Source organism: Symphodus melops (genome assembly GCF_947650265.1).
Source record: "Symphodus melops genome assembly, chromosome: 18".
Lineage (NCBI taxonomy): Eukaryota > Metazoa > Chordata > Actinopteri > Labriformes > Labridae > Symphodus > Symphodus melops.
This window is the reverse complement of record NC_136708.1, coordinates 4,835,546-4,853,331: the sequence shown is the minus strand read 5'-3', so window position 1 is coordinate 4,853,331 and position 17,786 is coordinate 4,835,546. Positions and strand designations below refer to the sequence as shown.

General features: G+C 39.6%; 1 protein-coding gene across 1 annotated transcript; it reads left to right on the top strand.

Moving 5' to 3' along the window:
• The first annotated feature begins 16 nt into the window (after positions 1-16).
• Positions 17-17,144, top strand: oprd1a (opioid receptor, delta 1a). Its single transcript, XM_079368549.1, has 3 exons — positions 17-573; positions 10,775-11,130; positions 12,559-17,144. The coding sequence occupies exons 1-3, from the start codon at positions 323-325 to the stop codon at positions 13,086-13,088; spliced, it is 1,137 nt and encodes a 378-aa protein (XP_079224675.1). The 5' UTR covers positions 17-322; the 3' UTR covers positions 13,089-17,144.
• Positions 17,145-17,786: the final 642 nt, after the last annotated feature.

The window sequence follows — 17,786 nt, the reverse complement described above, 5'->3', positions numbered from 1 at the left end:
GCTTTGACGTCAACGGCACGGTTATAAGAGAGAGCGCGGGCTGTGAGGTGGAGGTCTTAGAGAGCAAAAGAAGAGGGTTGCTTACGGTCAGAATATTACAGAGACAGCTGGCCGTTGTTGAGGATTCAGCCTCTCCTCCTCTATCCGCATAACGCACCGGGAACGACTTCAGCTCTTTTACGCACAGGCTCTCTGAGTCCCAACATTCCTTTTTTTGAACTCTTCCACTCTTTTTCCACTCTTCACATTTAGTCGGACTCCCTTCCCTTACAAACAATTAAGTTCATTCCGATATTTTGGAGAGAGTGGGCAGCGCAGCAGCATGGAGCCGTACACGGTCCCGGGAGCTCAGCTCTCCCTGTCAGACCTTTACTCCGTCATCCCTTTTAATGTCACCTTTCCGGACGAGGAGAGCGGCTTGATGGGCGACAGGCTGCAGAACTACACGGAGCAGAAGGGTCCAGTGAGGAGTACCGGCGGCATCATCATCGCCATATCCATCACGGCTCTCTACTCCGTTATCTGCGTGGTGGGACTGCTGGGCAATGTCCTCGTAATGTACGGGGTGGTCAGGTAAACACTGCTCTGGTACTTTTTAATGACAGTCATTTATCTCAGCGCGTCAAACGCTTTTAAAGACAGATACAGTCTCAGAGCTACACTCATTCCAGTCTCCCTATTTCATCGTGTAGAGACCTTTGACCGGAATTTCTGTGAGTTTCGGCCATAATCTCACAGTTGAACCACATTTTGATGAATATAATCTTGGAAGACTTATACTTCTTTATTTATTTTGCTTGTATTTCGCCCTAACTCATCCCTCCCTTTAATGAAAGATAACTCTATAAACGATGACTTTTTCAACAATGCATTGTGAAAATGGTGACTTGCAAAGGTCCAATGTTTAGTGTGTGCATAGGCAAGCAAGAATAGATGCATAAATAAAAAGTTTCAAAAAATGTATTTATTTGTTCTTGTATCCCCCTTAAAACAACCCTGACGCCCTTTTTGTATGAGCATCATTCTCTTTCAGGGTTTGAGTGTGAAGATTGGGGTTGCTTCCGAAACAGCAGATCTAAGCTTCTGGCATATAGCCTATGAAACATGTTCAGTGTTTTTACACAGAGCATCAAAATGGGCAAGGTTTTTTATTTACATTGATATTAGGGGATGAAAGTGTTACCTCTTGTGTCAGATCCAGACACTCCATTAGCTCTCACAGATTGATGTGCACCATCACCAGACACTCTTGTCCAGTGAGTCTGAGGGGAAAATGGAGATGATACATCCTGAAGCTAGAGGAAATATTCAATATTGTTTGGCTTTATTTGTACATTCAGTGTTTTAAAGCAAATAAACCAGAATGTTGAAATCATTGCTTTAACAATCAGTGACAGACAAGTCGTTTTTTTGTTTTTCAAAGCTTTAAGTTTTTGCTTGTTGGAAAGGGAAAGTTGTTTCCATTACTGGGGTTGTTGCTTAAAACTGTCAGGTTGAAGTCACACTTTGCCTTTTTCTCAACTCTTAAAGCAATATCACACCCAGCCTTCTGTTTGATACAAGCAGCCAGCCCTGACCTGCATGCTTGTCAGGTAAAAAAAAAAAAAAAAAAAAATCTCATCCCAGCCTGTTCTCCCTCATCATATTAATTACACTGTAATCACTGTATGTGTTCACCCAATATCATCACAGCTTTAATTACACCAGTGAGGCAGGGAATTAAACAAGCAGGTTGATTTAATTTCATAAGCCCCGACTTCAGAAATGCAACAAGGCAGAGGCAAAGCATGCATCACCACTGTTCACTTTTCAGTCCACGTACATGACACACGAGAATGACAAGAAATAGTTAGTTATTATTTTTCTGCACAGTGAAAAAAGAAGCAGAAGAAAAGCGGCCAGGGAAAAAAGGATCAATATTGGAAACACCACAAGCAAGTCATTTTCTGCACATGCAAATGTTAGAAATAGAACCATGAAAAATTCATAAATATTCAGAAAGTTACCCATTACTCCCATTCAGGAGTCACAATTGCCCATACTTGCAAGTATATGTGCAACACTAAATACATTTGACAATGAAGAAAGAGGATATAGGAGAGTTAAGAGGGAGACAAAGAAAAGATGGATGAAAGCTCCGAAAAGCCAGTGAATGAAATTGTGCTCGGCGATTCGTCAGGCATTTGCGTTAGTGTGAGCGAGGAGACTCATCAGTGATGTGAGACCCCCCCAGAGACGGCAGCAGGGAGGGGAAGCTGAGCACAATTACCACCCCCGTCAGAATATATTATCTCCTGTGGAACATCTGCAAACTCTGCACAGAGCAAACTAAGAGATGGCAGCTAAACTTTGAAGGAAAATGAAAAGCTGGATTAAAAATCAACTTTGTCCCCATCAATTACCCTCAAGTAGTTTATAAACTGTCCCTTGATGCACAGTTTATAGTGGTGTGTATCTTACATATAGAGTTGCACTGATTTTAAAAATCAGGGCAGAGGCTGAATTTTAAAATAATTTAGCCTATTGCCAATTCTGACATTGATGTTCATTGCTTTACTTCCTAAAACTTTGTGTCTGTTTTTTAAATGATTTATTGGAGTGGTTGTTTTAAAGTTGTCATTTGTCTCTCCTGATCAAAATCTTGTCCTAATGTCATTTGAACATGTCTGACAAGCTGCAAGTCACTGATCTATGCCAGAGTTTGTCCAACAGATGACTTCTTCTGCCTAATTTGGTACACTAGCTTGCTATCATTAATAGAGAAATTGGCGAATGACAAGAGTGCATGCCACATGTTCAATGTGTCGATTGTTAGTCAAAAGACCAATATCAGTCAATACTGAACTGCTCCATCATGCATGCCAAATGAAATAGCAGCAGCACTGTGGTCCATTTCTGGAGTATCATCAAGCTTAAATATACCTGTCAAGACTGGTAATGTCGTCTTGGTTGATATGGCGACCCCTGTGGTTGCAGCATGTAACAACAAATGTATTTTTTTTAAGCGATGTCATGATATCTTACTTAAGCAGTTTGACTTCAAATATACAGATTATTAATTAAGAGGGACAAAACAAAGCCAGCATTATTTCATCATGATGTAAAATTGGAAAATATCTAAATTCCCACTGTTGTGTACAATAAACTTGATATTTGAACCTTTTGCACATTTGCAGTCGTGAACATGTCTAGAAAAGGCGGCCATTGCAATCTTCCTAAAATGCCTGTTAATAAATTAACCTCATAGCTGGACACAGCATCATACCGCATGTATCTATCACCATTTCTTCTCAGCTTTGTAATGGTTTGGGCAATATTTTGGCTGATCTAGTAAAAGAGGGCACATAGTGTAGATGGTTTACAGTCATGTAGTGTGGCTTTAGGGGGCCGGTTGGAGCTAAAAATGCTGGGACAAAATGTTCTACATCGTTCAGCACTAACCTCAGCAGTTCTTTAAAATTAATTGGACCTTAAACGATAGGTTCCTCAATAAACTGGTATATCTCATTTTGATTTTGAGACCCTACCATCAACTTAGATTCCTAGATAGAGAAACTGAGATGCACACAAACCCCATTTAATGTATTGTTTGCATGGATGATCATGTCAGTGTGAATTTGGGGCTAGTGATGCGTGCAGAGCTCTCGGTCTGGCCGCAGATGGAGAGGCTGTTGGTGACACTACTGGATGTGGCCGATGCATAGGTTAGGTCAGCAGCTCCTCTTATCTTCAAGCTGTTCTCTCCTCTGCCCCGGCTCCTAGCCTCACCACACCTGTGTGATAAGAACTGGTTCAGTGCTCATGCAATTTATTACCAAGTGGCCTTCATTTGAAGTCATTTCAGTGTGCAGCAAGTGGAAGACTCTGAATGAGAAGGGAAAGTGGACTGTTAACTGAACTGCAGATCTTGGACAGTGATTTGATACAGTACATTGATATTTAGGTTTGGTCATACTTTGGCAGAGACAGAAGATACAGCTTCAGCATGATGCTACTGATACTCAAAGTGTTTCAGGAGGCATCGAATATGAACAGTGTTGTGTGAAAGCAGCATCAGCATTACAACGCTGAAGCCAAGCATAAATCTGTGAGGAGATGATGAGATGGTGATGACGCCAGACTGCATTTTAACAGCAAGAGATGTTGTCTCTTAAGAGTTATTATACATGTTTTAATAATACAGAAAAGTGAGGATTCAATCACTGCTTACAGGAGATGAACAGATAAACAGATTACATTATACCAACTCAACCCATATTTGACCAGTTCATACAATATGAGCCAAAGTTGCTTGATCATGCACGTGGTCTGTGGTGCAGTTCATACAAACACAAATAACCTGATGTACTTTCCACTTCATGATCAAATGTTTTGTCGTTTCTTCACTCACCCTCTCTCTCTCTCCCGTGGAATTGGAAATGTCAGGAATTATATTCCAAAATTGTAGGATTAAGGTTTTGTTACTGCCCCAGATCTGTTCTATTGTATAAATTGGCTCAGATGGTCGAGACAGTTGTCTCTAAACCAAAAGGTTGGGAATTCAAACCCCAGCTCCTGCAGCCACATGCCTGATGTGTACCCCAAATTACTCTTGTTGCTTCGTAGATGGTGTATGAATAGGATTAATTACTTCTGATGATCTTACTACATAACAACCCCTGCCATCAATGTGTAGGTGTGACATGCAAAGCACGTCGTGATAAGCCTACAAAAGCTATACAAGCTCAAGACCATTTTCCATTTATTATGTAAAGTATCACTGGTTAAAAGGCCCTGGTATGAATGGTTATAATGCTCAAAAATTCTCAAACTGAATCAAATGTTAGTTATTAGAGAGAGGGGGGTTTAAACATTTACACAAAGAAATCTTTAGAATATTCTGCCATACAAACATTACAACTCTATTTTTTCTAAATAATGGGGGTCGCCATATTGAAAATGGTGTCTCAACCTTAAATTTAATCAATTTAAAAATAGGGATGAAGGATGAAGTAAGCAAGGCTTATATGCTGGAAAAAGCTACAGCGCATCCACTTGTCACCCACGCTGTTAACTGCCCAGACTAATTACATGCTGTTTTTGTTTGTTTTTTGAATTGCTATTAAAATGTGGAATCTAATAGACGTTTCTTAGCTTTTGGAGCCAGCCTCAACTGGACACTGCAGGAACTGCTGTTTTTCACTACTGGGTACTTGAACTTTATCTGACTGGATTAAACTCTCTCTTACAGTTTGTCTTACATGATCTGAATACAATGAGTGTGTCTAATATTAAACAACAACAAAGTCTACACTCTTTAACAGCTTATGGACTAAAGATGGCTGATTTTAAAGGCTGCTGCAGCTCCATCAGTACACATACTTCCTATATCAGTAATGGAAATTTAGCTGAAAATAGCCAGAAGTCATTTGGAGCATGGCTGTCATCGAGTTTCTGTCTGCCAACTTCCTGGGCTGAGTCAACATAGCCGCTGTGTTTCACTCCTTGTTGTCCATAACTTCCAGCAGCATTTTTATCCAACTGTGTGCCTGAGTCGTGTTTGTATGGCCTTCTGGCCCTGATTCACAGGAGAGTCCAGGCATAGTTGTGTACCAGTGACGAAAAGACTGATAGAGTAAAGCCGAGGAAAGGATCAAGAAGGATTTTGTGGACGTGGAACTGTATCAACTCCACAACCAAAATCCAGATTTATCTTTACTATTATATTTTGACCAACTCGTTTCCTGAGAATTCATATTCGTTATGTATTAGTGTCTGAGCTATTTCATGTATATCCACAGCATTTGCTGGTCCAGTGCATTTGAAACACCAATCAATAGACCAACCTTTAACAACTGATTTTTGTCCAAAATCACCCGTTAAGAGTGAGGATTATTAAACCCCACAAAGTAAATTTTGTCCTACAGTGCAATGTGAAAAGTAGTGCAAAACAAATGGTCACTAACCAAGCAATATAGTATATGCCATCATATATTTGTGCGTATTGGCAGAAAGTGACATAAGAGAGGCTTGTGAACGCAGAAGCACCTGACCATAATCTGTGTGCATGAATGAATGAGTCAAGGGTGAAAATCTGTTTGATTTTCCTACAATATTTTAACTTGATCTATTCTTCTATTCTAATCTGAGAGAATGAGTTTTTCTTTCACGTTATACTGGAGGCCTCAAACTTTACTGTCAGTTGCTATACTAACACAGACAGAAACCTGGTACATTAATTATTAGATTTATTTATTCACATGAGACATTTAATCCCACTTCATGTTCCGAGTTAGATTTAATATATACCATGATTCATTTTATGATTGTCATAAACCAGATCCAAGTGTTTGCCTTTAAGTTTACCCAGCATGCTTCGTTGGATAGCCACTGCTACGAGACTGATTCATCAAGAACACAACATTATTCATTTAGGCATATTTGACTGAATGTGTTTAGCTCTGATTCCCCAGTGAATTTTGTAGTTCTCCATGACGTCAGGCTGATTTGATAAGATTTACATAATGTCAGACTATCAACCTTGATTAATGACAGGCTGAATAATAAACCAGTCGCAATAAACCAAGATCAATGATATCTATGAGAAAAGGCAGAAATCGTTTACAGACACAGAGGTCAGGCCACTCAATACTTTCCGGTGTCAGAGGAGACAGTACATCTAATGTTTAAAACATCGTTTCTTGTGAATTGACAACCAAAGAAGAGTGGGAGGATGTGATTGGACAGCCGTGACTGCTTGGTAGTAGCCATTCAAATGAAATAATACAAACACAGAAGGACGTTGGCATTGAACCATCAAAGAGTGGGATTGTGAAAAAGAAAAACATGCTTTACAGCAGCATAAAAATGGGTGTTTCATATAGATTATTTAACACATAAATGGTTCTCCATGCCTTCCAAAAGAAGGGTGGGTCTTTAAAAAGCCTTCCCCTTCCCCTTCCCCTTCATCTGAATTAACCATTACATAACCTCGGGACCAGTGTAGTGATTGCGGTGGCAGAACACAGAAGAAGGATCAGCTCCTATTCATTCTCTTTGTATTTGTTCACAGCCTGTCACTGCTTGTGTGAAATTAAAGTTATGTTGTGCATACTCTAAAGACGAGGCACATGTTGCAGCCCAGGCTCCTGCAGTAATGGCATACAAAAAGCTTCCCCTGCAGCAGCTTCTCCAACTACAGCACATGCCACACTATATCCTTATTGGTATTGCCTCATAATCCAGCCGAGCTTCTGTGTGCCACCAGAGATGTTTCATTATGTCTCAGGGCCCATAAAGCTGCAGCAACATTTTCCTATCGAACTGTTTTGCCCCTGATTTATCCTTCTTGTGTAAAAACAAACACACCCTACAGTAGAAGGTGGCATAGTTGCATCATTTTCTCCCCCAGTCTACAATTTCATCTGCGCAGTATGACAGGCTGTGCAGAACAGCATCCAAACCCTTTCAGTCGTTTCCTGAAGGAAAAATGAAGTGACAGCTTTGCCATAAATGCAGGATGCACTCAGTGCCATCTCATCCTGTCGGATTGGATCAGAGAAAGGGGAAAGTGATTTCTTGTGAAAGTGATTTCTTTGGAATCACGGTTCAATAATAAAAGTGTGAAAATAAGCATATTCCTTTCCCCATGACAAAAGATGGGCTTCATTCTACATGCTCAAAGGCAGTGAACTGTTTGAGATGCACAAGTGAACAGAGAGTTTTTCATATGAACCCTTCCTTTCCTTGACTCACACTGTTAAACTTGAAATCTTGCTCCTGTAAACAAGACGTTATGTGTGTTCCAAGAGTTACAAGCAAATATCATGCTTGCTTTACAGACAGCCCTTACATAAGTACGTAATCACAAGATCAAGACTCTGCAGTAAGCAAACTTAATAAAGGTTTCGGATTAGGATTAAAAAGACAAGAGCATTTCGACACCAGCCATCTGCTGCTGGCTTCTCTCTTTCCCTTTGCCTTGATTAAAAAAAATAGAGCTGAACTCATTATTAGGGTTGAGGCTTGTGGAGGTGTGTTGCAAATTACATAGGATTTATAAGCTTTAGACACCAAAAGATGAAAGGAAAGGCATCTGAGGTGGGCCCATGCTCAACATGGGCTCAGAGAGACCTTCAGAAGCTATTGATTGTGAGTACAGTCTATGTCTGCATTCACAAATGCAAGCCAAATAGCCAAACGCCATGTCGAGAAGAAACCTTGTGAAAACCAAATCCAGATACATCGCTGCCCTCTTAGGGTCCGGGGTTCATTTAAGATTCTATAAAGGAAAGTGAAAGACACTCCTGAGTTCTTGTGAGTCAAAATGTTTGATTCACTTTGGAAATAATGGACTGGGTTAAAGAGGAGAGGGAACAGCTTGATGCTTATTAGCATCCATGATGGTATGGGAGTGTGTAAATGCACATGGCACATTTGTGAAGGCTCTATCAATGCTAAACAATTGATACAATTTGTTGCTTCCAAAGAGAGAATTTGGAGCAACAAATGCTGCAAAGTAGACGGCGCATTTGTCAGGGAAGGCTTTGCATTTTTCAGTTAGACGCTACAATCTGGACATAAAACAACAACATGGCAGGAAAAGGGTCATTGCACATTTTTAGCACATTACGAAATGTTAAACGGAAAAACAAACAAGGGAGGACCAAACTGTTGAACAGTTGAAATCCTATGTCAAATATTTCACTTTTCTGTCTTCTCATTTCCCAAAAGGCTTTCAGTGTTTGTTCAAAGAAGAGGTGCTGCTACAAGGTGGTGGGCATATCCTGTCCCAACTTTTAGGGTTTTCTGGCATTGAATTGAAAATGCATCATTTTTAAAAAAAATAAGTCATTTCTCAGTTTCCACATTTAATTTGTTGTCTTTATATATTAATATGGGTTTTCAATGTTTTGCAAATCATCACATTTTGATTTCATTGAGAGTTTACACAGTAACATTGATAATTAATGATGATTAACATAGGATGTCAATCATCATTAATTATCAATCAATTATTTACTGCCTCGTCAACAGTAAATAATTAAGCTTGTTCTGGTTATGAATTGGTGCTATCCAAAAAAATGATTTATGGACTAGTAAATGGCATCATAGGAAATAGGTTGTTCATCATACTCAACTTTCCCAGAGTGGAAACCAAAAGTGGCTTAAAGACGCAGCTCAGAGAAAAATAACTGATATGTAACTTTGGTAGCAGCATATTTCATGAGTTCCTCCAGGGTCTTGCAGGACCTTTTGACTATAAATATTCACATAAAAATGAAAATGAATTATAACATGGCGCAACATTTCAGTCAACATGAATAAGTCAGAAATATGTCAATAGTCAAACTCCTGACAGTGTCGTCTGACAGACATCATCTATTAAAATCTTGATTAGAGGATTTTCTCTCATCTTCTAATTTACCTTCTTAGCTCAATAGCTAAGAAAATTAAATGATTTTTTTCATTGCTTTTCATGTTTTTTTTTTATTCATAGTTGAAAAGAAATACATGGTAATTTAATCCAAAACAAATGTGGAGCTAATGTAACAGAAATAAATCTATTGAAATTAATAAACATCAGTGACCTCAATCTATTGTGGTTCTCATGCATTTTTTTAGTTTAATGTTTTACAGATGGTCTTTTAAGTTAATGGTATGTGTATCACTAGTTTCTCTTCTTGGATTGTGTTCGATACAAAACTTGAAAATCAGCAACAATCTTTAGTACAAGAAGTGGTGTAAAGAAGAAGAAAAAAACACGTCAATGCTAAAGTGGGGGAATGGGGCCCATAGTCGGGTTGACTATCTTTTTGTGTGGGCAAATCCCTTTGGATAAAAAGCATCACAGAGGACTCTTAAAGCAGTGTAGGATGAAAAGAGTACCTGTGATGTGTAGCCCTTAAACAGTACCACCACAAAGACTGTATGACCAGAAGAAAATATGTGAATGTTATTTCTTTAATTCTCTCCTCATTAAAAAGGAGATACATGAATGCATTCATCCAATCCTGTATAATGCAGGAATACAAAATAGAACACAAGATAAATATGTCCGACTCCATACAGTATGAGCTTAATGTATTCATACCCTATTCCAAAATAGAATATTTTAATACATTTTAAACTTTCTCTGCGTCTTTGTGCCTGTAGGCTGTCCACTCTGCCTGCACGTCTGATTGTATTTGAATGTAATGATCTACAAATCCGGCTGTCTCTTGGGAAACTAATGAAGCGGAGTTATACAGTATGTGATATAAACATATCTTCTGAGGGTTCTGATAAGAGAAACTAAGCCCTATGCCCCAGAGGAGAAAATGACCCCAATAAGTCGTATATGAAAAAGGTTCAGTGCTGATAATTGTTTTTTTTCTTGAAATATCTTCATCTCACATACAACAAAAAATGCAGAAACCTAGAACTCAGTCCAGCACATAAAATATAGATAAGCCTTTTTAATAGCAGTCGTATTTTCTCAGCACAAAGTCTCTGGTGCTTTCGGTGCAAGTAGGCTGCTTGATCAGAGGCCAACAAGCCAATTGTAACCATTATCTCAAATCACCCGTTTAGAAAAAAAATAAAAGTAAGCTGTGAGGAATTAGACATTTGGTGCTGTACACTGCATAACTAAACCATGAGAGAATTATCTTCGTTATGTAAGCCCTAAAATCATGCTGCACATATCACTTTCCAACGCCTGTATCCCATAACAGAGACTTCCATAAGGAGCTGCTCTCATTACTGCTGCTACTTAATTGCCAACCCTTCTTCTCTGCTCTGTTAACACAACCAGATACACCAAGATGAAGACAGCCACTAACATTTACATCTTCAACTTGGCCCTCGCTGACGCCCTTGCCACCAGCACGCTGCCATTCCAGAGTGCCAAATACCTCATGAACACCTGGCCGTTTGGAGAAATCCTGTGCAAGCTCATAATTGCCATCGATTACTACAACATGTTCACAAGCATCTTCACCCTCACCATGATGAGCGTAGATCGCTACATCGCCGTGTGCCACCCAGTCAGAGCGCTGGAGTTCCGTACACCAGTGAAGGCCAAGATGATCAACGTGCTCATCTGGGTCCTGTCCTCAGCCATCGGAGTGCCTATTATGTTCATGGCTGTGACCAAAGTAACAGATAATGGTGAGACACAACTTTTCTTTTACTTTCCAATCTTTCATTATTCATTTAAGGCTTAGGTTATTGTAATATCTGTTTCAGAACGACCCAGAGTTCATCTGTATGACTCATTCTTCCTACAAGAAAAGACCTTTAACATCAGAGTAATTAGATTTTATTAAGCCAAGCTTCTGGGGGTTTTTTTTATCAGAGTTTCCATGTGACATTATTAAAAATCAAGTATAATGTTAATGGTGAATGGAGTTCAACCCATGCATTGGACAGACATTAAGGATTCACAAAGCCAGAGAAGAATCCTTTGGAACACTTAGTCCTCTGCAACCACAAACCCGCCACTGATTAATGCTGTTTTTACACTGCTTTCTTTTTAGTTCAGAGTACCGTACTTGCTTTGAAGGGAAATACACTTATTTTCAAGATCAACCAGAGTTTTACAATCTCCTACTGCATGTCTTTTTGGTGTAGTTTTGTTTTGTAAAGCACTTTTTTTTTGTCCTAATTATTTCAAATGATTAGGCAATCAATTTAAGTCATCAATTTAAGTAATCCTTGATGACTCTAAATACTGTTCTTATGAATCCTTAAAGGTGAAACAATAGTTCCAGCTGACTCAGACGAAATTGCCCATCATCCTAATTAATTGTGTATATTTTCAACAAATTTGAAATGCATGCCCAATCTCCATTGAATTGATAGTTCAGTGTTTTTGAAGAGGGATTGTGTTTTCAATATTAAGCACTAGTGCAGGCAAAAACTGACAATGACAAAGCAGAGAGAGAGAGAGAGAGAGAGAGCTGAAATCTTACAGCTTAAACTGCCAAAGTGGAGAGTGAAGAGTGTGTTTCCAAAGAAATCACTTTCCCCTTTCTCTGATCCAAGCCGACAGGATGAGATGGCACTGTGTAATTATGGCAGAAGTTGCAACAGGCATTGCTTCATGTCTGAGCTTTTTTAAAGATGTTTGGAGCAAGCGGCAACCTCCGGACTCAAAAAATGAAGACGCTTAAAAGCTGCTTCAGCTCCAGCTGTGTCATTAGGTTGATTGAAAGTTCGGCTGAGACAGCATTTCCATGGTGGCTGCTGCCGATGACCTGAGATTTCTTATTGGCTGATGTGACTTCGGCTTTTTCCATTAATATTTACAGTCTATGGTTTGGGCTAACAGAAAGCCCTCGTGCAGTACATTAGCCTTCAATTCAAAAAACTTTATTTATGGGGAGGCAAATTTCCAAAACCACAGCCAAAGAAAAATACTTTAAAACACAATACTTCTTTTATTAGCACAAAAACTGTAGTATTTTGTTTTTTTGTGTGTACAGATATTTTTTTGTCTTAAGCCCTCGTTGAAGAATCAAGTATGTTTGTCTGAACAAGCTTGTTAGCATAACGATACATTAACAACTTCATTATTATTCTATTTCTTCTCTCCAGGCAAAACCATGTGCACGCTGAAGTTCCCAGACCCTGACTGGTACTGGGACACAGTGACAAAGATCTGTGTCTTCATCTTTGCTTTTGTGGTTCCCGTGATGGTGATCACCATTTGTTACGGCCTGATGATCCTGCGTCTGAGGAGCGTCCGACTACTATCCGGGTCCAAGGAGAAAGACCGCAACATGCGTCGAATCACTCGCATGGTCCTGGTTGTGGTTGCAGCATTCATCATCTGTTGGACCCCTATCCACATCTTCATCATCGTGAAGACTATGGTAGAGATCGATAGCAGGAATCCCTTTGTTAAAGCAAGCTGGCATCTGTGCATCGCCTTGGGCTACACCAACAGCAGCCTCAATCCTGTCCTTTATGCATTTTTGGATGAAAATTTTAAGAGATGCTTCAGGGATTTCTGCCTTCCATGCAGGACCCGCGTGGAGCAGCACAATCTGGCCAGGGGTCGCAACACCACCAGGGAGCCTGTGTCCGTCTGTGCTCCATCTGAAGCAGGAAAGAAGCCAGCATGACTAGGCATGGACCGGGTCCCCCACAGCTCTCGCTCGAGGAGGATCCAGCAAGATCTGCAATCTGAGGTCACCCAGATCTCAACAACAGAGTTTTAAAAAACTTTATGACAAATTGAAAGTTTCGAGAATCAAGTCCGCAAGTCATAGGGTAATAAAAAGGACTCTAAGGAATGGCTAAATGGAAACTGAGTTTGATGCTGTTCTTTTCTGTCAGAGTTCTGAAACAAAGTGGACTCTTTGTTCTGGGATGTCTTACAAAGGCAGTGGGAGTACATGTGGGGAAAGCACTAAGAGAAAATCCAAATTTTAAAGCGGGAATATGAACCAAAAGTATCCAGCTCATTTGTCTGGCCAAAGCACCTCACTACAAGAGTACTGGACTTTTTGATGTTGCCAAAAGGACAAAGAAGCATCTGCAGGCGTCTATTTTGTCAAGCAGTGAATGCAGCACTCAGACACCATCCTTCAGATTGGAAAAAAAAAAGACTCGCGGAGAGAGTGACAAAGTTGCAACAAAAGAAGGACGTGGTAAACAACAAATGTTCGGCGCTTCAAAAGAAAACGCACCTATTTATTCTGAGTAACAACTGAAATTTTGATATTCTCAACTTGTAACATCTACATCAGAGAGATGTATCTTTTATATCAAGATGAAACAAACAAGCCTTTCGGAGCAGAACCACACCACCTACCTTACCCACTGACAGCTGGATGATGAACTGTGGCATAGTATTTTTTCAAAACAAAGTCAACCACACCACGTGATTCAGCCATCTTTTGCAGCCAAAATGAATTCGCCTCACATCATGTCCCTAAGTGTTGGACTTTCACGTCCCATCGCGCATGATCACATGCTGCATCGGTTTAATATTGAATTGTCTGCACCACAAGCAGAGGTGTGGTTCTTTGAATTTGTACTGACGAACTACTGACTCTAATCACAAAACTTGTTTGCCAATGAACAGCTTGCGAAGAAAGTTTTTCTCCGCTGTTGACACAAAACATAGCACAACATTTCAATCACAGATAGGGACATTAATGATACACCACAAGTTTATTGAGAAAAGCGAGTGCCAGAGCCTTGTAGAGCCCTCTGGAGCCTTGTCTGTCTATGTGAGTGACACAGAAGAATGAAGAAATGGGCAGTCGGGGGAAAAAAAGGCCAGCCATGTCGCACTGCATTGCTCGATGGGTACTTAGGACACTCCATTAGGAAACAAGAGAATCAAGATAGCTTGCGTCGGATGCATTTAGAACAGGCTGTTAGTGCTCACCACCATCAGATGCGTTGGGAGAGGGCTCGATGTTGGATGCACGACGTCAATCAGATGGAAGCTCTCTTTGTAGGCGTTGTGTGTCAGATGGAAAACACTGAATACTCAAACCTTGACTGAACCTTTTTTCTTCTACGGACTTTCTCTCTGCCCACCTACTTGACTTTCAAAGGTTGTGTCAAGCCTGAAGACAGCCTCTGAGCAGAATCGCTAAAGAGATAAACCTGCAACTGAAGAACTCTGTTGGCAGCCTCAACACTCCCCTCATCAGCTCATTGTTCACCTCTTGGTCACACCTCTCCATCGCTGTGCCACTGGAGGCGTTAGTCCAGGCGTCAACAAAGTGCTTCAAGAAGATTATTGATCAGCACATTTAACGAGCGAACAACCGTCATCTGTTACACTAAATATTGGTGTCACATTTAAGACATAATGAGTGGCATCAACTAGGAGAGTAATTTATTCTGGGTAATTTATTTACTCTGACAGATCACGAAAAAACCAATCAAATTGGAGACATCAATCAAAGGACGCTGTGTTAATGGACATTCTCACTTTGTGTACCAGATGAGGCATGTCAGAGGTACTAATGTGCAGTCTATCAGGACTTGTTCTCATGTGAAATATATGTTGACTTGCTGTCAAATTGTGCCACAGTTTTGTTTAATGTTAAAAAAGCTTTTTGAATGATGTGGTAATGGATAAAACGCACCAGGATGTAAGGATAAAGGGTATATTGTACAGTTTGTTAAGCCATTTTGTGGCCATAAATCAACATGAGTTTAAATATGAACGTTAAAAAAAGTCAATAAATGTGAATTTGTAGATAGTATAAAGCTTTTGCATTTGAACAAGTTTGGCTCAGCCACAGTAGCCAAGTCCTTAAGGTGTGCCTGTTAGTTTTTGCTCTCTCTATCTATGTTTTGGATCTCAGTATTTTTATCACAATGCTTGAAGTCGTGTGGCTCAAAAGAAACAGGACAACAATAATAAAAGGAAAAAAAAAGGCAACAATCCAAAGTTTACAAATGGATTCGTGCTTACATAGTCATGAATTTGACACATGCATCGAGAAAATAAGTATGGACTATATGTGTGCAGTAAAAGAATAAAAATACACTTTTGCAGCATGAAACATTTGTGCATATGCAGATGCACTCTGCCGGTGAAGAGAATATCTTTACGCTCCCATCATTTTAAAACATTCATGTTATTCATGGAAAGAATGTCAGAAATGCACAGGATTAGTTTTTCATGAAAAAGAGTGTGTAATTTAACATTTGAATTAAAAAACTGCTTGGCTTTCATAATTTGCAACATAAAACATGTAATAAAAAACTATTTAAATTAGTGCTTAAATAAAGATTGAGGATCTTTGTGCTTAATTTTTATCTTCCTATCCACTACATGTTTCCTTGTTTTATTTTTCTTCATGTATTAACAGTATTGCCCAGATTGATGAGACTTACTTTATATATAAATGTTTCCTAATGTTTGATAGAGTTTGTTGCACACACACACACACAAAAAAAATCTTATTGTTTCATTTTTCTTCAACACTCAATTGGAATAAAATCTTGAATAGCTTTTTTACCCTTACTCTATAGGCTATTCCAGATTCCTGTGTGAACGACCTGTACCACTGGATCTGTTTCTAGAATGTAAGCCATGAGAGCAGCTGTACACACTTCACAAGAGAACTACAAGATCACACAGAAATACAGAGAAAAAGGTTCAAACAACATGTTGCATTGACTTAATGTTGATAAAGTTATGGAAAATAGGCTGGTGACTTTGTATACTGTTTTATTTTGAAGTTGACTGGGTCCTCTTGTCTGACTTCCTGTCTGGGTTGATCTGTTCTTACCAGCTTGATACGTACTTACATGTGTGCTTCATATTTAAGTATGATGCTAATGGTACACTAATGACTAGGTTAGTATGTAGTGTATATGTTTTGAATATGTAGTAGACAGTCTGTGGCTTCAGACAGCCTATAACTAGTGTCAATTGAGAGTGACATCACAGACTGAGGTCCCATTGCAAAAACATCCGACCTGTATCTGATTTACTACCACTTATGAGATTTACCCAAATCTGCTTTGAAAAGATGAACTCCTGTGAGACTTGTGCAGTGTAAACTGTCTTTTTAAAACATCAGATCTGAGTCACATATCAGTCAGTCGGTTTATTGTTGTCATTGTTACATGTACTAGTACAAGTACAACGAAATTACTTTGGTCAAAGAGGACCAGTCTGCAGAGATAGTTCGCACTGACCTGAGCCAACAATCTCGTATTATGTTCACTTTTGTCTTCACTGTGAGAACAGAGACATTCAGTAATAGTTCAACACTCTGTAGTGCACTGTGACAATAACAAAGAATCAAAGGAATCCAAGTGTTACAGATCAATACTGTCAGGCCAATTATGGCCTCATGGCAAAAAGGCTTAAAGGGTTGATGATCCACTCATACTGGACCTCAAGGAGCACAACCTCTGACCTTTGCTGTCAATAAAAACAGAACATTAACAGGCTGCCTTCCTTCCTTTCTGATTTGCTGCAGGGTGTTAATCTGTTCCTGGTAATAGACCCTATGTGATCATGTTAGCTGGTTATACAGTGTAGTGTAAATCTGTACCAAGTGGCAACCACTAAAGACAATGTGGAAGTGAAAAATCCTGCAGTTCGTCGAGCGTCCACTTTGGTCTGACTCCAGGAACACTGAGCAAACAGGCCGTTTTTACAGCTTAAATTAACATCTTTACAGCCTGGTACAAAATAACGAAATAGGTCTGTATCGTTGTTGTCATCACTGTCACAAACTGTACTGGGGTGTTTATTAATATTTTTTGAATGGCTGTCTTTGGTTTTGAAAATGAGACGAGTTATCCATAATTAGGCATGTAACTGACTTGATTGACAGGTGGGCACGATGTAACAGTTTGTCAAGAGGTTTAAAACCCGCCTCAGTTCCAGCTCTCAGCTTGTCGTTAGGTTGACTGAAAGGTTCGGTTGAGACAGTATTTCCATCCATCCTCCAGAGCCCCCCGCCGTGACAGGCTGACATCACTCAGGCTTTACCCATTACCATCAACATGTCTATGGTCTGTGTCGAAAATGATAAACCAGGGCGACATGGTGCAGTTTCAGACCTATCGCAACGACACTCTGAGCGCTAAGGACAGCAACACATAAGATATCGTTTACATTGCATTCACCATACAACTCAAAACAGCAGGCTGTGGGCAGCAGTTAATGTGACCTTGAATTAGATAATGTAATGTGGAGTTTGGGAGGCTTTTGCGGCTAGATAAAAAGATGTTCTTACGGGAATTTAAGATATTTTAAATATTTTTGTACTTTATATTAAATACTTGACTTTGACTTTTTTCACACATTTTGAAACATCTTGGTATTGTAT